The following is a 20,649-nucleotide window of genomic DNA, read 5'->3' as shown; positions in this document are numbered from 1 at the left end:
GAGAAAATATGGCAGCAGCCCTTTGTGCAGCCTCCCAATCATTCCTGCCAGTTCAGCGGGAGGGAAGGGATTGACCTGTGTCTGTGCGCTCTCACACTCGTTTGCTTTCTCCGCGAGTAACTAGTCCAGGCATCGTGTTTCATACAAACATTACAGTGCAGGGTTTCATTCACATGACTAATTACTGTCTGACTAAAATAATCCAAAAGATACAAAAGAGCTAATCGTTTTCCAAGATATGTGTGGGAGAAATGGAATAGGCCTACATTTCATTTAAAATCCTCATTTAAAATCCTCATGAGGTCTGCTTTCTTTATTTCAAAAGCCAACATTTTGGCTTTACTAACATCGGACTAGTGCTGGGCATATTTTTACCTCTGTGTCTCTGTGTGTGTGTGTGTGTGTGTGTGTGTGTGTGTGTGTGTGTGTGTGTGTGTGTGTGACCTCTATGCTACTATGCACACTAGATAAGAGAGATGATTTCAACAGGAAACACCAGTTAGTCACAACACAGACACGCCTATAACGTCTCACCATGCCAACAGAGTAATCTACCCGCTCGACTTGAACAACAACTACAGACAGAGACCAAAACACGTCCTTCAGGTTAGAGTGAGGGCTCAGGTCCTTTATACCGAGACGGGCAGGGAGAGTCTCCATCTCTATCCTGACACGTCTAACCCTCTGTATCACTAAGGGCCTACACTTGAGCAAAAACAGAGCCTAGTTGATAGAAAGGTTTGTAGGACTGCATTTTCCACAGATTAGATGTGAAAGATACACTGGCCCATGCTATGGGGGCAGATGTGTGGGGTGTACAATACACTAGCTGAGAGATGTACTGTGAGAGTGGCCTGGTTTCTCCTTGTCCATTTGCAGTGGTACTGGGTGTAATAGAGGTGGAGGGAGATAATGAAAGAGAGCAATGGAGAGAGGACGGGAGGATAAGGATGAAGGTGGTGAGGAGGGGAATAAGATGTGAGTGTGCAACAGAGGGGGGGGGGGGCGAATGGGAAAAGCTGTCCTGTTGTCCTTGTCTCCTCTCAAGTCAAGGTTCTCATTAACATGTGAAACCCATCTCAATGTCCAACCAGGTGGTGCCGGGCAGCCACCTCCCCAATACAGACCCAAACCTCTTACCACAACCTCATTGATCATTGTTACACACGAGAAATACACACACACACGAGAAACACACACACGAGAAACACACACCCACTTGGCCATAGCAGGAATATGGAATGAAGGAGGACTACTTAACATACAGTTCAAGTCGGAGGTTTAAATACAACTAAGCCAAATACATTTAAAAACTCAGTTTGTCACAATTCCTGACATTTCATCCGAGTTAAAAATTCCCTGTCTTAGGTCAGTTAGGATCGCCACTTTATTTTAAGAATGTGTAATGTCAAAATAATATAGTAGAGAGAATTATTTATTTCAGCTTTTGTTTCTTTCAACACATTCCCAGTAGGAGCTTACATACACTCAATTAGTATTTGGTAGCATTGCATTTAAATTGTTTAACTTGGGTCAAACATTTCAGGGTAGCCTTCCACAAGCTTCCCACAATAAGTTGGGTTAATTGTGGCCCATTCCTCCTGACAGAGCTGGTGTAAGGAAGTCAGGTTTGTAGGCCTCCTTGCGAACACACTTTTTCAGATCTGCCCACAAATTTTCTATGGGATTGAGGTCAGGGCTTTGTGATGGCCACTCAAATACCTTGCCTTTCTTGTCCTTAAGCCATTCTGCCACACCTTTGGAAGTATGCTTGGGGTCATTGTCTGTTTGGAAGACCCATTTGCGACCAAGCTTTAACTTTAACCTCCAATTGCCTCAATTAGCCTGATGTCTTGAGATGTTGCTTCAATATATCCACATCATTTTCCTCCTCATGAAGCCATCTATTTTGTGAAGTGCACCAGTCCTTCCTACAGCAAAGCACCCCCACAACATGATGCTGCCACCCCCATGCTTCACGGTTGGGATGGTGTTCTTTGGCTTGCAAGCCTCCCCCTTTTTCCTCCAAACATAACGATGGTCATTATGGCCAAACAGTTCTATTTTTGTTTCATCAGACCAGAGGACATTTCACCAAAAAGTATGATCTTTGTCCCCATGTGCAGTTGCAAACCGTAGTCTGGCTTTTTTATGGCAGTTTGGAGCAGTGGCTTCTTCCTTGCTGAGCGGCCTTTCAGGTTATGACGGTATAGGATTTGTTTTACTGTGGAAATAGATACTTTTATACGTTTTTCCTCCAGCATCTTCACAAGGTCCTTTACTGTTGTTCTGGGATTTGCACTTTTTGCACAAAAGTACATTCATGTCTAGGAGACAGAACGTGTCTCCTTCCTGAGCGGTATGACGGCTGTGTGGGCCTATGGTGTTTATATACTTGCATACTATTGTTTGTACAGATGAATGTGGTACCTTCAGGCATTTGAAAATTGCTCCCAAGGATGAACCAGACTTGTGGAGGACTTGGCTGATTTCTTTTGAATTTCCCATGATGTCAAGCAAAGAGGCACTGAGTTGGAAGGTAGGCCTTGAAATATATCCACAGGCACACCTCCAATTGCCTCAATTAGCCTATCAGAAGCTTCTAAAGCAATGACATCGTTTCTGGAATTTACCAAGCTGTTTAAAAGGCACAGTCAACTTAGTGTATGTAAACTTCTGACTCACTGTAATTGTGTTCGATTATTTCACTTATAAATCACTGTCTGTAAAAAAAATTGTTGGAAAAATTACTTGTGTCATGCACAAGGTAGATGTCCTAACCGACGTGCCAAAATGATAGTTTGTTAACAAGAAATTTGTGGAGTGGTTGAAAAACGAGTTTTAATGAGTCCAACATGAGTCTATGTAAACTTCCGACTTCAACTGACGATGGAGTAATAAAACATGGTTCGATGGCTCAGTTGGTTGAGTGGAGAATGCTGTTAGGAACACCCGAGTAGTGGGTTTGACTCCTGCACGGACCAGTGGACCACATTCTGAAAAGCTGTAAAACGGACAAAATCCATTTGGGTGAACTACATCACCATATTATTATACATGTTGGGGTTTCAGTTGAAATAGACATTCTTCCTGCAAGTCTAGCTGTTGGAAGCAGTGGGGCACCGTACAGTAGTGGGGACTAACGAGGTAACAAGGGTAAATCCCCTGTATCAAAAAGGTACAAGTTGGCCATGTGTGGTGTGTGTGGCAGCAAAATACTTCCCAGATGGAGAACACATTTACCCCATTTGCTGGATTACAGGTCCAGTCACTCCCAGCAACAAACAAACATTCTCATCGCTCTCTCCCTTCCTAACCACTTTATCTTCAGTCTGTCTGATAATGGCTCTCCGCCAGACTATTGTCCAAATGATGTGTGTCTGGGTGTTAATGTTAGCACCTCTGGTGTGAATGTGGAAAGTGGGCACACCTAGCCAGTGAAATATGAGCTCTGTTAGATTATAATAGTGACACACCATCACTAACAACCTGTTCATAATACACCCCTATTTAAAGTCCAAGCATAGGCTGAATAATATCATTGCCCGAGTGAAGAATAGGTCAATGGACGTGGACTGAGCACAGAGTAGAAGCATATTCAAATTTTGCCAGCAGCATAGGGTTGGTCAGCAGCATAGGGTTGGTCCTGGTCAGTTCCTGGATGGGAGACCAGATGCTGCTGGAAGTGGTGTTGGAAGGCCAGTAGGAGGCACTCTTTCCTCTGGTCTAAAAAAAAATATCCCAATGCCCCAGGGCAGTGATTGGGGACAGTGTCCTGTGTAGGGTGCAGTCTTTCGGCTGGGACGTTAAACGGGTGTCCTGACTCTCTGAGGGCATTAAAGATCCCATGGCACTTATCGTAAGAGTAGGGGTGTTAAAAACATCTTAAGGTATAGGGGGCAGCATTTTCACTTTTGGATAAATAGCGTGGCCAATTTCAACTTCCTGCTACTCATGCCAAGAATAAGATATGCATATTATTAGTAGATTTGGATAGAAAACACTGAAGTTTCTAAAACCGTTCAGATTTTTTTTTTTAGGTCTCTGTCTGTTCAGTGAGTTCTCATTGGGAAATTATATTTCTTAGGCACTTGTTTTCAGTTCCTACTGCTTCCACTGGATGTCACCAGTCTTTGGAATTTGGTTGGAAATTCTAGGAAATGGGTAACACTGTTGAGACTTGCGCAAGACTTGAAAAGTAGCGTTAGTTTCCTCTCGTCCTCTATTGAAAACAGATAGACCCGTCTTCAATTTGATTGATTATTAACGTTTAAAAATACTTAAGTTGTATTACAAAAGTAGTTTGAAATGTTTTGGCAAAGTTTACAGGCAACTTGAGATATTTTGTAGTGACGTTGCGCAATTTGGAAGCTGTTTTTTCTGGATCAAACGCGCCAAATAAATTGACATTTTGGATATATATGGACAGAATTAATCGAACAAAAGGACCAATTGTGATGTTTATGGGACATATTGGAGTGCCAGCAAAAGAAGCTCATCAAAGGCATGTTTTATATTTTATTTCTGCGTTTTGTGTAGAGCCTGCAGGGTTGAAATATGCTACTCTTTGTTTACTGTTGTGCTATCATCAGATAATAGCTTCTTATGCTTTCGCCGAAAAGCCTTTTTAAAATCTGACATGTTGGCTGGATTCACAACGAGTGTAGCTTTAATTTAGTATCTTACATGTGTGATTTAATGAAAGTTTATATCATTTTATTTGAATTTGCCGCGCTGCATTTTCCCTGGCTTGTGGCCAAGTGGGATGCAACCGTCCCCTATACCATAAGAAGTTAACCCCGGTGTCCTGGCTAAATTCCCAATCTGGCCCTCAAACCACCTAATAATCCCCAGTTTACAATTGGCTCATTCATCCCCCTCCTCTCCCCTGTAACTATTCCCCAGGGCGTTGCTGCAAATGAGAACGTGTTCTCAGTCAACTTACCTGGTAGAATAACAGATAAATAAAATAAAAAAATTACACCTCAGGACGGGGCGACCAAGCAATATTGTGAGCAAGTAAAGAGAGCTCTACATTATTATTCTGAAAGGAATTATATGGAGGCTGTGCTGTTGCTGTGTGTATAAGCAGGTATGTGTGTAGATGTATGTGTGCGTTTGTTAGACAACTCAAATTCAAACCTTTCCAATGGAGGATCATTTTTTGATTACTGGGAGTAATTATTTTTCCTGCTAAAATAAAATATTGTAAAAATAAAAAAGTTATGTCTCCTCTAAGGACACCGGGTGATGTGTTGGTTAAAAAGGTTAACAATGGCTGCCTCCAAAGTAAATCAACCTAATCTTCCCTAGACTCCATACACCTCCCTATAAGATGGTTTCGTCCACTACCAAATATCAGCCCTGTATTGGCTGTGAATGTTTTCCTCAAACCTACTTGTTCCATTGGTTTAGTAGTCTGCTAATATATCTGCTCTATTGTCAACCACTACCCAAAAGGCTTCAAAGACATTGCCATCACGGCCCTGAAAGATGGTCCTCTCTCTTGACCCCAATGGTGTCCACTACTAAGAGAAATTGCTTTGTTCTTAACTGACTTGAATTGTTAAATAGAGGTTGAATAAAGTACTCTGCTCGGCCACCTCTCTGACCTGGACGGCGACACACACACACACACACACACACACACACACACACACACACACACACACACACAGAGAGACAATGACGTAGTGGTGGGGAGACTGCACTGACCCAGGGCACATAATCAATGTTTACTGGTATTTTGTATTCATGTCCTGTGTAGCGCTCTTCCTTCACCTTGAGCAGAAAGAAAACACTAGATGGTTGTAATGTTCGCTAAAAAGGCGAAGGACAGCTAACATCTATGCGAGAGGTTTCAGTAATTAGCCTAACCTACACAGGGCGAGCAGTACATGCGTATGCCATTACGTTTTGAAAGTGAATGGGATAAAGATCAAATTAGGCCTAACTACAGTACAGCTCATTCATAGGTAGACAGCCACCATACTAGCTGACAGAACAAAGCCCACGAGGTCACAGAACACCATCACCCCGGTCAGTGTCGTTTCAGTTGTCGTCCCTCCCGCGACACGGCAACGTCAGTGAGGAGAACTCTGCTTCTCCTGGGTCCAGCTGCTGTGAAAAGGGCAAGCGTAGGGCCATAATCGCTCTTCACCTCACCGCTCTTCCCGACAACAGACTCAGGCCCATCCCCATCATATCCCCGTCCACTAGCCTCCTAATGGCCCACTAGGCTCATAACTACAGCCAGCTACGGGTGGCTCACCTCAGGAAAAGCAGAGGTTTCCCATGTATATACCCGTGACCCTTGGATGACTCCACACACCCCTCGCCTCCCCCGATCTGGCCCGCCAGTGACCTCCTAATAGGGGGAGAGCGAGTGGGTCTGCGATCCTGTTTGAATGGAGCTGGGCGACAGTCATTCGGGTGTCGAGTACACAAATCTCCCCAATGCAATGGGGTCAAAGCCGAGGCTTATTCATTTGTTTTGCTTTATTTCCCCTCCTCTCCTCTCCCTTCACCCACCCACCCCTTCCCTTTCTAAATCACAACCCATAGGAATCATGCAGGCAATATGGCACTGATGAGACTTCGCCTGAGTGAGAGAGTGAGAGAAGTGTGAGTGTCGCGTCACACCCCACCAGCCACACACAAACACAGTGGGGCTAGCTAGAGGACAGGAGGTGGAGAGAGAGGCTCTATAGCTGAGATATGCAGAGACGGCTACTTGAATACTGCAAATAGCAGCATAAGAGGAACAGAGCTGTCTGGAGTGGAGGTTGTGTGAATGCCAAAGAGAAACATTCAAATAACTCTCCACCAGACTGGCAGCTGTTGTAGTAGCAGTACACCCACGGTTCACCATGCAACGCCTCCAAGCAACACATGAACACTACAACGAAAGAGCCCGTGAACTCACTATGAAAGTCATTCAACTAAGTCAAAGACTGATCAGTCTTCAGCGGATGCCCATCTGTGCCAGAGGGTCGGTAGTGCGTTAGCCTACACAGCCCTCGAGCCAGAAAGCCAGCCAATCAGTCAGCCGGTCAGTCAGCCAGGCATATGACTCCTGGCTGCTCACACCACTCTAATCCCAGGGTGCATCCCAAATGGCACCATATTCCCTTTATTGGGTACTACTTTTGACCGGGGCCCTTAGGGCTCTGATCAAAAGCAGTGCACTGTGTAGGGGATAGGGTGCCATCGGGACGCAACCCTGCAGAATGAACCCGAAGCCCACACGAGACAAGCCACCTTGCACGGCAGAGTAGAGCAGAGATTTACAACACCCCCAGTCACAACAAAGTCTGTCTGGAGGGGCAAGGGCAGGACCTTTCAAATCACTATACACTACATCCTGGGTGGAACATTAACACCAGACACATGCTGGTAGATTTTGACATCCCCTGGTAGAATGTCTATTCCTCCCAGCCACACTGACAGTTGGTCACACAGAGCAGTTGGGCACAGTTATTTTATAATTTTCTTATTAAACAAAGCCCCCATGTAAAAAAAAATCTATATATATATTTTTAAAAACTGTGTGTGTGTCAGTTCTGGATGAGATAATCTCAAATGGTACAGTGGTGAAAGCAGGACGGGGTACAGCTGCAGCATAGGTTCAATATTTGGTTCAAACAATAGAGAGAGAAAGGTGGCGCTCTTGCCCACTGAAATGGGTCAATAACACACACTGATATCCACTTCTGTCTGTCATGTTCTGGGTTTTCCTTTGAAATCACTTTCAATCAATCAACAAAAAAAATACAAATTAACTGTTGTTTTAATGTTACAAAACATGTGCGTGCGTTTTCTGTGATTTAGCGTCATAATTTATTCACCTGCTGAAAAACAAATGTGAGTGGCTGGTAACATTTGGTCGTCTACCACCCGCTGCAGCAGCTGGACCAAAAAGTTACATTTCCACCCTTCCACAATTTCAACTGATGGCTGATATGTGTGTGTACTGTATGCGTTACTGTAGGGGTGCATGTGTGTGTACAGTATGTCAGCTTGCACGCACTTGTGTTTGTTCACAGTGCATGCCATACGTTTATGTGTGCATGAACGCATGCAATGGGTGTTATGCATGTTAGCTATGTGCGGTCCTGCCCCTGGGTAGTAGGAGAGGTTAGTGCCCATCCGGCTGCGGACTGTCAGGTTACCCTGTGGGTGTGTCTTCTGGCACCGTACTGGCCTGCATGTCTGCTCCTCTGCCACTGTCTCAGTCTCTTTTCTCTCTCCCCCCCTCTTCGTGACTGGGTAAGGTGGCCCAGAGCATGCATCAGCCAGGCCTCTTCCTCTGCTCTTCCTGTTTTTTTCTTCTCTCTCCCACACACGCACACACACTCTCTTCCTCTCAACTCCTGACAGCTCCTGACAGGGAGCAGCCCTGCAGCTGGTCGCCAGTCTCTCTTGCCCCAGCAGGACGCTTGCTATGGCGCCATGTGAATCTTCCCTGACCTCCTCCTCCCCTCTCTTTCTCCTCTTGCTGCATGCCTGAGACAGAAGGTTGGAGAGCAGCCCTCGCCCCTGGCAGCCGACCAGAGAGCACTAAGCTCATCCGCCTTGCACGGCGCTCCACTCACTCCTGCTGCCTCCTGGAGCATGCGACACGCCACCACTACGCCCACACCCATCGCTGGCCCCCTGAAAGAGACACTGAAAGCCCTGGTACTCTGTAGCCAGGGCTCCGAATACACACAGGTCGAATCGACCCACTGACTGCCACAGCGATGATACGTTTGCCTGCCCCCCCCCGGGGGTAAAAATGAAACTAAGTTCCAGGCTCGGCTTTGTGGGTTGCCAAACTCTACTGCCTGGCTGCCTGACCTGGCTACTAATTACACGTGATAAAGTAACATTTTAGGCATCTTCCCTGGCAGCCTTACCACGACATGGAATCTACTATTCAGAATAAAGGTTGAGCCCTGCTAAGATTGATCGTGTGGTGGGTGTTCTGCCTTCAACCTTGATTGTTTATTTCTTCCCACTGCCACAAAGGACAAACAAATTACCAATTGCTCTTTTAACAGTTAACCTTGTACACTTACACTGCATGTTTACATAGAGACATTACATTGAGGAAGAGAATGTAGATGTATGGGACGCTGTGTGGCTTACCTTGTCCTTCTCGTGTGGCAGGAGACGGACGGGCGGCAGGGAGTCCAGCACCACAGTACCCGTCCCATCTGACTGGGAGCTGCGGCTGATGAGGCGGAACAGCAGCCCATTCTTGGCCACTCTACCGTGGGCACACGCCCGCTTCAGCGCAACCCTCAGCTGCTGGTGGAACAGTCCGGGCCCCATGGAGCCACTGCCGGACAGGTAGGCCGCCACGTCACCCTGGCACTTGAGGAAGCGCTCAACACTCTTTAGGGTGGAGCCCCCTGGCTCATGAAGCCCCTCCAGGGAACGCTTGATCAGCTTGTTCCAGTCCAGTCCTGGTTTCTTCCCAGAGTGATGGTGGCTTCCCCCATGACCCCCATCCTCATGATGACCATCCTCTCCGTCTCCTTCCCCTTCACCGCTGCCCAGGCAGGGCTTGGGAAAGGCCAAACGGCCGGGATTCTCTGGGTCCTTGTAGGAGTTGAGCCCCTTGTTAGACACTTTGAGAATAGTTCCATCCTTGACGCTGAGCTCCAGCTGTTCCAGTACAGTCTTGCGGTCCAGCCCGTGGGACATGGACACAGCGTTGCATATCCTTTCCTCCGACGGCCGCTGCTTCTGCTTCTTCACCTTCTTGATGGCCTCCAGGATCCAGGTGGTGTACATCGGGTTGGCCAGCTTCACCATGGCTGTGGCTGGAGGTCACGATGACGACACACACGCTAACACCTGTGGCGGGCAAAAGGTAAGCGTCCTGCGGCCTAAGCCGCCGCCTCCTCCTCCTCGCCCCTCTGCCCAAGGACTATCCTTTGTCCCGGGGCTGCACAGAGTCCCTCAGAGCCTAAGCACGAGCAGCACGGCAGGGAGCAGCTCACCATAGCATAGCCCACCCCACCCACCCCCCCAAAAAAATAAAACCTGGTCACCCACTACCCTCTCCCGGTAGGGTCAGTTAGCCTGAGGGAGAGCAGTGTCGTGGAGCACCAGATACTACACTAACTCTGGAGCTGTGGAGGACTGACTCGCACACTACGGCGGCTTTCACAATAACACTTAGGTATCTCCAACTACTGCCTGTTTCAAAAGGACAGAGGGAGAAACAGATAGAAACCTGTTGATTCAGTCTCCAATCAATGTAAATAACAGGCTCTCAATGTGATGTTGAAACTGTGACCGTCATCTTGAGTTGAAGATCAGTTGTAGTGTTTGGGAAGTCCAGGAGGACTTAAAATGTATTTCAGCCACGCGGCTCCAGTCGTTCTCTAGTCGTTCTCTTTCCTCTCTCCCTAGCGGTATCCACCTGTTGTAAGGCCTGGAAGGGAACAGATATCACACCTCATGGAGCAGCGAGGGCTAATCACCATCATGCCAATTGCACTTCAACAGGAAACGCACTCTGCGGAAAAAAAGGACACACACATATGGCAGGGTCAGAGAAACGATGTGCAAGAGGGACAGCAACAAGACTGGGTCACAATCGGTAGACAAAAATGGTAATAATAATTTTTAAAAGTGTCTTAAAATGAGTTTTATATTGGAGTTGAGGTAATACTGCCGTTTCAAAACATTTGCTTCCTTTAGTGCTTACTGAATGCAACCTGTCAGAACACATGTACAAACACACCGCTCAAAACAACAGCAGCACATAAACACCACAGTTAACCCACATGCGTTGTATGTGATAAATACATGCTACCTGAAGTCTAGATCAACATTACAGGACATGTGCAAAATAAAAAGATTAAGGTTAAAGATTTGAGATACAAGACACATTTAGGCGGGGAAGAGAAAACCCTGAGCAAAGAGGGCATAAACCCAGATCTAAACATTGTCTTTCTTCACCAGTAGCTCCGGACAGTCCCAGACTAGTGTCTGTGAGTAGGTCAACCTAATCAACTGTGATAATGGAGGTAACTTTACAAAGTCTGGTTCACTATGTTTTTGTCTAATCCCCAAAACCACAGTAACTTTCATAACTGTGATGATAGTAACACAAACACTAGTGGAGAAGGCCACACCACACTTACATGCTACATAACTAGTACAGTATCTTCATATACTTTTCACAACATCATGAATTGGGTCAGAAAACAGGGATTGATCGCAGGTAATAACAACACAACTGCACAGATTATGGGAAAACTAGCCACATGTGAGGAACACTTGTTATTATGACTTTGCCAAGCAACATGGTTATCACTTTGCATAGCAGAACAAATCAACTGAAATAGCAACAACAAAACACAGAACACCAGCAAGCCACTTCTCATGGCTAGTTTAGCTAACGTTAGTTGTGTTCAAGTGCCTTATATTAGCAAGCATGCAAACGTTAGCTAGCTAGCTTTCTACTCCATGCACAACATAAACATGATCATTGATTACATATGTATGGTAGTCAGTAACTGATGAAGATAAATCGTTTAAAAACTATGCTGTGACTTAGTAGCTGTGTTCGTTATCTGGCTAACATTGAGCATGTGTCTATCGTTAGTTAGCTAAACGTTAGCCATGTCGGTCAAAACAGATTGGTGGTTAACGTTCCAGTTAGCACAGCTAGTTACAGTAACGTTAGCGATCCATGAAACAGCCCCAAGTGCCTAACTTTCTCATTATTTACTGCTCTGGCTCTTTACGTCACTCTAGTACTGATATGAATTGTCAGGCAATTATGTGGTTACAAACCTTCCCGCGAACTGAAGTTATTTGCTTGGGAGTAGTGACGAAATAGCTCAAAATAGTAACAACGTGTAGTATCGGTGAAGGAAAAGCGTGTTTTGACACAATCAACAATGACAGATTCATACAACGCCCGAGGCTTCAAACAATAACACATAGCCATCGCAAGGAATAATCCCTTTTAGAATGTCATGGATGATATTCGCGGTGAGATCACGGCCTACAAAGCAGAGGCACAATGTAAATTACAAAACGGCCATAACCGCTATCCGGCAAGTGCAAACATGAAGATCTCAAAGTGCTGGAGAATGTTCCATTAACATGACATGTTCTATGGCCGCTCGGCCTCCGCCTCGGCTCTGGGTGAAAATATTTCCCCGCAAGACGCGTCCCTACACACCGCTAGATAACCCTCACCTCTCCCTACTTCCTTCCTCCATCACCCACCATCCCACCTAGTGCCTGCGGTGAAGCCAAGGCCGTTGGAGCGAAGTAGGCCTCGGCTCACTCACTCGCCCCCTCCTTCCTTCCTTCCTTCCTTCCTTCCATCCAACCAACCAACCACGGCCCCCCCTCGCGATCTTCATCTCCCGTACCCCTTTCCCTCTACCTCTCGCGGTTCCCAGAAAGCTAGGACGGATCCAGTTCGGGTTTTAAAGGGAAGCTCAGAGAACTTGTAATATCCTCTCCCCACTAGCCGCTACTCACCGTCATTTCGTGTCGAGTTGCCGAGTAGAATGTGCCAAAATTAATTCGAATCAGAGACAACAACAAGCCCAAAAATGCAGCCAGAGACCAGAGGCTCCAAAGCTGACGCCATCTTTGAGTGGAACAGGAGCTCAGCTAGTGGGGGAGGGGGGAACAGTCGGGGCAAGGGACCGTCTGCATGGTTCAAACGCAAACCCTAGTGGACCGGACAGGAAAATACACTGCAAGGGGAGAGGGGGGGGACAACAGAGTCGAAGCTGTGAGGGGTGGATATTGGTTGAACACATGAAATGGAAGAAAGGGACAGATGGTGAAGGGATAGGTGTTCTTGCTTTCTCCACTGGGGCGCGCGCACACGGATATTGCCGTTTAGGGGAACGTCTGAATTTATGCCTTACAGCTGGCTCGTAAGAGAAATCAAAGCAACTGAGTGTGGTTTTAATGTTAGAGGGTATTTAAAGATCAAACAAGAGCCCTCCACACAGCCAGGTAGGTTCTGCAATCTATTGCAGCAGCTCTGTTATTTATTAGAGCAGGAGAATGAACCAGCAATTTATACAGTGCTCGAAATAGGCCTAAATGTTGAGAGCTTGTTACTATATATCCGACCATGCTTAGTAGGCTATCACTTGACAAAGCCTATCTGTTTATGTTGAGCGCTTATTCCCCGCCAGTCAGATTATGATACGTGGGCAGCTATTATCCTCCCACAAAAAAAACGATTATGTAAATTGCCCGCAATACCAAGCAACAGTAAACCACAACATAATAATAGAATTTCGGATTTCAACCTTCAATAGCTCTTACACAAAACTTGCCATGACTATGTAAATTATATATTCTGAATCAGGGTAGGGTGGACAAAAATACACTGCTATTTTTGTTGTGATTTCATTTTTTTCCTTATTTACAATCATCGATAGCTCCTACACAAACGTCCATGACTATGAAATTATATATTCAGAGTCAGGGGAGGATGGACAAAAATATAAATATTATACATGTTTTTCTTCAGGCTTTCAATTTTCTAGGTGTGGATTATTCTCCATCCACCCAATTCAGAATATACCTTCTTCATAGTCATCGCAAGCGTAGTTCAAAAGCTGTTGACGAGAGAAACCCGAATATCCAATACAACACTAATTTCACCTTGGTACCATATCAACCCCACCTATGAATGTGCTGCATTTCAGAAAGGGGGCTGCTTTCAACCCTGCTTGAAACAATATCATGTTTTTTATTTTTATATTAGTCTGAAAGGTAAGTCATTTAGGCATATCAAGATGCTGATTAAACAGCATGATCATTACACAGGTGCACCTTGTGTTGGGGACAATAAAAGCCCACTAAAATGTGCAGTTTTGTCACACAACAATGCCACAGATGTCTCAAGTTTTGAAGGAGTGTGCACTTGGAATGCTGACTAAAAGATTGTCCACCAGAGCTGTTGCCAGATAATTTAATGTTAATTTATCTACCATAAGCCACCTCCAATGTCATTTTAGAGAATTTGGCAATATGGCCAACCGGCTTCACAACCGTAGACCATGTGTATCCACACCAGCCTAGGACCTCCACATCCGGCTTCTTCACCTGCAATGTGGTCTGAGATGAGCCACTTGGACAGCTGATGTGCAAACCCACAATTTCAATCTAAGAATGTATGCACAAACTGTCAGAAATCATCTCAGGGAAGCTCATCTGCATGCTAATCTTCCTCACGAGGATCTTAACCAGACTACAGTTCTGCATTGTAACTGACTTCAGTGGGCAAATGCTCACCTTCGATGGCCACTGGCAGTCTGGAGAAGCATGCTCTTTACTGGTGAATCCCGGTTTCACTTGTACCGGGCAGATGGGCGAGTGGTTTGCTGGTGTCAACATTGTGAACAGACTGCCCCATGGTGGCAGTTGGGTTATGATATGGGCAGGTATAAGCTACAGACAACGAACACATCTGCATTTTGTCAATAACAATTTCATGATTGTGGACTACAGGAAAAGGAGGACCTAGCACACCCCCATTCTCATCGACGTGGCTGATGTGGAGCAGTTTGAGAGCTTCAAGTTCCTTGGTGTCCACATCATCAATAAACGAACATGGTCCAAGCACACCAAGGCAGTCGTGCAACTCTGTTATTATCTATGCATAGTCATTTTAATAACTCTACCTACATGTACATATTACCTCAATTACCTCGACTAACTGGTGCCCTCGCACATTGACTCTGTACCGGTACTTACTGTATATAGCCTCGCTATTGTTATTTTATTTCTGCTATTGAATTATTTGTTACTTTTATTTCTTACCTTTTAAAAAAAAATATTTCTTAACTGCATTGTTGGTTAAGGGCTTACACAGTGGGGCAAAAAAAGTATTTAGTCAGCCACCAATTGTGCAAGTTCTCCCACTTAAAAAGATGAGAGAGGCCTGTAATTTATCATAGGTACACTTCAACTATGACAGACAAAATGAGGGGGAAAAATCCTGAAAATCACATTGTAGGATTTTTAATGAATTTATTAGCAAATTATGGTAAAATCTTAGAAATGGTTGCATGTTGTGCTTTTATTTTTGCTAAGTGTATGTACAGTGCCTTGCGAAAGTATTTGACCCCCTTGAACTTTGCGACCTTTTGCCACATTTCAGGCTTCAAACATAAAGATATAAAACTGTATTTTTTTGTGAAGAATCAACAACAAGTGGGACACAATCATGAAGTGGAACGACATTTATTGGATATTTCAAACTTTTTTAACAAATCAAAAACGGAAAATTGGGCGTGCAAAATTATTCAGCCCCCTTAAGTTAATACTTTGTAGCGCTACCTTTTGCTGCGATTACAGCTGTAAGTCGCTTGGGGTATGTCTCTATCAGTTTTGCACATCGAGAGACTGACATTTTTTCCCATTCCTCCTTGCAAAACAGCTCGAACTCAGTGAGGTTGGATGGAGAGCATTTGTGAACAGCAGTTTTCAGTTCTTTCCACAGATTCTCGATTGGATTCAGGTCTGGACATTGACTTGGCCATTCTAACACCTGGATATGTTTATTTTTGAACCATTCCATTGTAGATTTTGCTTTATGTTTTGGATCATTGTCTTGTTGGAAGACAAATCTCCGTCCCAGTCTCAGGTCTTTTGCAGACTCCATCAGGTTTTCTTCCAGAATGGTCGTGTATTTGGCTCCATCCATCTTCCCATCAATGTTAACCATCTTCCCTGTCCCTGCTGAAGAAAAGCAGGCCCAAACCATGATGCAGCCACCACCATATTTGACAGTGGGGATGGTGTGTTCAAGGTGATGAGCTGTGTTGCTTTTACGCCAAACATAACGTTTTGCATTGTTGCCAAAAAGTTCAATTTTGGTTTCATCTGACCAGAGCACCTTCTTCCACATGTTTGGTGTGTCTCCCAGGTGGCTTGTGGCAAACTTTAAACAACACTTTTTATGGATATCTTTAAGAAATGGCTTTCTTCTTGCCACTCTTCCATAAAGGCCAGATTTGTGCAATATATGACTGATTGTTGTCCTATGGACAGAGTCTCCCACCTCAGCTGTAGATCTCTGCAGTTCATCCAGAGTGATCATGGGCCTCTTGGCTGCATCTCTGATCAGTCTTCTCCTTGTATGAGCTGAAAGTTTAGAGGGACGGCCAGGTCTTGGTAGATTTGCAGTGGTCTGATACTCCTTCCATTTCAATATTATCGCTTGCACAGTGCTCCTTGGGATGTTTAAAGCTTGGGAAATCTTTTTGTATCCAAATCTGGCTTTAAACTTCTTCACAACAGTATCTCGGACCTGCCTGGTGTGTTCCTTGTTCTTTATGATGCTCTCTGCGCTTTTAACGTACCTCTGAGACTATCACAGTGCAGGTGCATTTATACGGAGACTTGATTACACACAGGTGGATTGTATTTATCATCATTAGTCATTTAGGTCAACATTGGATCATTCAGAGATCCTCACTGAACTTCTGGAGAGAGTTTGCTGCACTGAAAGTAAAGGGGCTGAATAATTTTGCACGCCCAATTTTTCCGTTTTTGATTTGTTAAAAAAGTTTGAAATATCCAATAAATGTCGTTCCACTTCATGATTGTGTCCCACTTGTTGTTGATTCTTCACAAAAAAATACAGTTTTATATCTTTATGTTTGAAGCCTGAAATGTGGCAAAAGGTCGCAAAGTTCAAGGGGGCCGAATACTTTCGCAAGGCACTGTACATAAGCAGTAGCGACCCGTTATTCAGGGCATGTGGGGTAGAGCCCCACCTGTTTTGCAAAAGAAAACACAAAAAAACATATACACTACCGTTCAAAAGTTTGGGGTCACTTAGAAATGTCCTTGTTTTTGAAAGAAAAGCACTTTTTTTGTCCATTAAAATAACATCAAATTGATCAGTCTACAGTGTAGATATTGTTAATGTTGTAAATGACTATTGTAGCTGGAAACATCTACATAGAATATCTACATAGGCGTACAGAGGCCCATTATCAGCAACCATCGCTCCTGTGTTCCAATGGCACGTTGTGTTATCTAATCCCACTTTATAATTTTACAAGGCTAATTGAGAAAACCCTTTTGCAATTATGTTAGTACAGCTGATAAAAGAAGCAATAAAAATGTCCTTCTTTAGACTAGTTGAGTATCTGGAGCATCAAGTCAAATTTTATTTGTCACATACACATGGTTAGCAGATGTTAATGCGAGTGTTGCGAAATGCTTGTGCTTCTAGTTCCGACAATGCAGTAATAACCAACGAGTAATCTAATCTAACAATTCCAAAACTACTACCTTATACACACAAGTGTAAAGGGATAAAGAATATGTACATAAAGATATATGAATGAGTGATGGTACAGAACGGCATAGGGAAGATGCAGTAGATGGTATCAAGTACATTATATGCATATGAGATGAGTAATGTAGGGTATGTAAACATTATATTAAGTAGCATGGTTTAAAGTGGCTAGTGATATATTTTTACATCAATTATCCATTATTAAAGTGGCTGGAGTTGAGTCAGTGTGTGGCAGCAGCCACTCAATGTTAGTGGTTAGGGTTTGAGTTGGGGTGGGCAGTCTATATTTGTTTTTCTATGATTTTGGGGATTTCTATGTTTCGGCCTAGTATGGTTCTCAATCAGAGGCAGGTGTCATTAGTTGTCTCTGATTGAGAATCATACTTAGGTAGCCTGGGTTTCACTGTTTGTTTGTAGGTGATTGTCTATGTTAGTTGCTTGTGTCAGCACAGTTCTTATGATAGCGTCACGGTCGTTATTTGTTTATTGTTTTTGTAGTTTACTTCGTGTTTTTTGTCATCTATTAAATTATGCATTCACACCACGCTGCGCTTTGGTCCGCTTCTTACGACGATCGTGACACCAGCCCCTCTTCTTACCAGAAAGATGGTTGTTTCTGTCAGCGCGATGCGTGAAGAAACCAGCTGGCTGCACCGACTCCGATAGAGTCTCTCGAGTGAGCCATGTTTCCGTGAAGCAAAAAACGTTACAGTCTCAGTCTCTGAGAGACTTCCAGCGCCGACAGAGATGGTCGCCTCACTTTGCGTTCCTAGGAAACGATGCAGTATTTTGTTGTTTTACGTGTTATTTCTTACATTGGTACCCCAGGTAATCTTAGGTTTCATTACATACAGTCGGGAGGAACTACTGAATATAAGAGCAACGTCAAATCATCATTACGACCAGGAATATGACTTTCCCCAGGCGGGTCCTGTGTTCTGCCTTCCACCCAGGACAATGGATCGGATCCCAGCCGGCGACCCAAAACAACGACGTCGTTGTCGCCGGCTGGGATCCGATCCATTGTCCTGGGAGTAAGGCAGAACACAGGATCCACTTCGGGAAAGTCAAATTCCTGGTCGTAATGATGGGGAGTTGACGTTGCTCTTATATTCAGTAGTTCCTCCCGACTGTATGTAATGAAACCCAAGATTACCTGGGGTACCAATATAAGAAATAACACATCAGTATTTGTGGGTTCAATTACAGGCTCAAAATGGCCAGAAACAAAGAACTTTCTTCTGAAACTCGTCAGTCTATTCTGGTTCTGAGAAATGAAGGCTATTCCATGCGAGAAATTGCCAAGAAACAAGAATCTTGTACAACGCTGTGTACTACTCCCTTCCCTTTAAACCCTTTACAGTGAAGATCTGTGAAGTTATTTGTTTTTTTTACAAATTATCTTTGAAAGACAGGGTCCTGAAAAAGGGACATTTATTTTTTTGCTGAGTTTATATATAAAGTTGAAGTCGGAAGTTTACATACACCTTAGCCAAATACATTTAAACTCAGTTTTTCACAATTCCTGACGTTTAATCCTCGTAACAATTCTTAGGTCAGTTAGGATCACCACTTTATTTTAAGAATGTGAAATGTCAGAATAATAGTAGAGAGTGATATATTTCAGCTTTTATTTCTTTCATCACATTCCCATTGGGTCAGAAGTTTACACACACTAAATTAGTATTTGGTAGCGTTGCCTTTAAATTGTTTAACTTGGGTCAAATGTTTCGGGGAAGCCTTCCACAAGCTTCCCACAATAAGTTGGGTGAATTTTGGCCCATTCCTCCTGACAGAGCTGGTGTAACTGAGTCAGGTTTGTAGGCCTCCTTGCTCGCACACGCTTTTCAGTTCTGCCCACAAATGTTCTATGGGATTGATGTCAGGGCTTTGTGATGGCCACTCCAATACCTTGACTTTGTTGTCCTTAAGCCATTTTGCCACAACTTTGGAAATATGCTTGGGGTTATTGTCCATTTGGAAGACCCATTTGTGACCAAGCTTTAACTTCCTGACTGTTGTCTTGATGTTGCTTAAATATATCCACATAATTTTTCCTCCTCGTGATGCCATCTATTTTGTGAAGTGCACCAGTCCCTCCTGCAGCAAAGCACCACCACAACATGATGCTTCCACCCCCGTGCTTCACAGTTGGGATGGTGTTATTTTGCTTGCAAGCATCCCCCTTTTTCGTCCAAACATAACGATGGTCATTATGGCCAAACAGTTCTATTTTTGTTTCATCAGACCATAGGACATTTCTCCAAAAAGTGTGATCTTTGTCCCGATGTACAGTTGCAAACCGTAGTCTGTCTTTTTTTATGGCGGTTTTGAAGCAGTGGCTTCTTCCTTGCTGAGCGGTCTTTCAGGTTATGACGATATAGGACTCGTTTTACTGTGGATATAGATACTTTTGTACCTGTTTCCTCCAGCATCTTCACAAGGTCCTTTACTGTTGTTCTGGGATTGATTTCCACTTTTCGTACCAAAGTACGTTCATCTCTAGGAGACAGAACACGTCTCCTTCCTGAGCAGTATGACTGCTGCGTGGCCCCTTGGGGTTTATACTTGCGTACTATTGTTTGCACAGATGCACATGGTACATTCAGGTGTTTTGTAAATTGCTCCCAAGGATGAACCAGACGTTTGGAGGTCTACAATTTTTTTCCTGAGGTCTTGGCTGATTTCTTTTGATTTTCCCATGATGTCAAGCAAAGAGACACTGAGTTTGAAGGTAGGCCTTGAAATACATCCATAGGTACACCTCCAATTGACTCAAATGATGTCAGAAATCATTTTCCGGAATTTCCCAAGCTGTTTAAACACACAGTCAACTTAGTGTATGTCTACTTCTGACCCATTGGAATTGTGATACAGTGAATTATAAGTGAAACAATCTGTCTGTAAATAATTGTTGGAAAAATGACTTGTGTCATGCACAAAGTAGATGTCCTAACCAACTTGCCAAAGCTACAGTTTGTTAACAAGAAATGTGTGGAATGGTTGAAAAATGAGTTTTAATGACTCCAACCTAAGTGTATGTAAACTTACGACTTCAACTGTATATATAGGGGAATCGGGATTCCTAGTCAGTTGTCCAACTGAATGTATTCAACTGAAATGTGTCTTCCGCATTTAACCTATCCCCTCTGAATCAGAGAGGTGCAGGGGGCTGCCTTAATCGACATCCACATCTTTGGCTCCCAGGGAACAGTGTGTTAAGTGCCTTGTTCAGGGGCAGAACAACATATTTTTACCTTGTCAGCTGGATTCGATCCAGCAACCTTCTGGTTATTGGCCCAAGTCAGCCATATCAGCTATGTTTTTTTTAAATGGCACTAAATGAGGCT

The 20,649-nt window shown here is 44.2% G+C and overlaps 1 protein-coding gene across 4 annotated transcripts in view; it reads right to left on the bottom strand.

Moving 5' to 3' along the window:
- The window catches only part of LOC109881951 (histone acetyltransferase KAT6A-like), a 37,396-nt gene extending 24,696 nt beyond the window's left edge, over positions 1 to 12,700 (bottom strand). For 2 of the 4 annotated variants that reach the window (XR_004205520.1, XM_020474052.2), the window contains exons 1-2: positions 12,499 to 12,700; positions 9,130 to 10,510 (exon numbers count right to left, since the gene is read on the bottom strand). Coding sequence is in view for 3 of the 4 variants with exons in the window: in XM_020474052.2 (XP_020329641.1) it covers positions 9,130 to 9,801 (672 nt within the window). In the remaining variant the exon portion in view is untranslated. Of the gene's footprint in view, positions 1 to 9,129; positions 10,511 to 11,796; positions 12,066 to 12,207; positions 12,356 to 12,498 lie in introns of those variants that run through there. The other 2 variants (XM_031805251.1, XM_031805254.1) reach the window with 2 other exon arrangements.
- Positions 12,701 to 20,649: the final 7,949 nt, after the last annotated feature.

Source organism: Oncorhynchus kisutch, linkage group LG3 (genome assembly GCF_002021735.2).
Source record: "Oncorhynchus kisutch isolate 150728-3 linkage group LG3, Okis_V2, whole genome shotgun sequence".
Taxonomy (NCBI): domain Eukaryota; kingdom Metazoa; phylum Chordata; class Actinopteri; order Salmoniformes; family Salmonidae; genus Oncorhynchus; species Oncorhynchus kisutch.
Note: the sequence above shows the minus strand (reverse complement) of the source record. Positions and strands in the feature narration are given on the sequence as shown.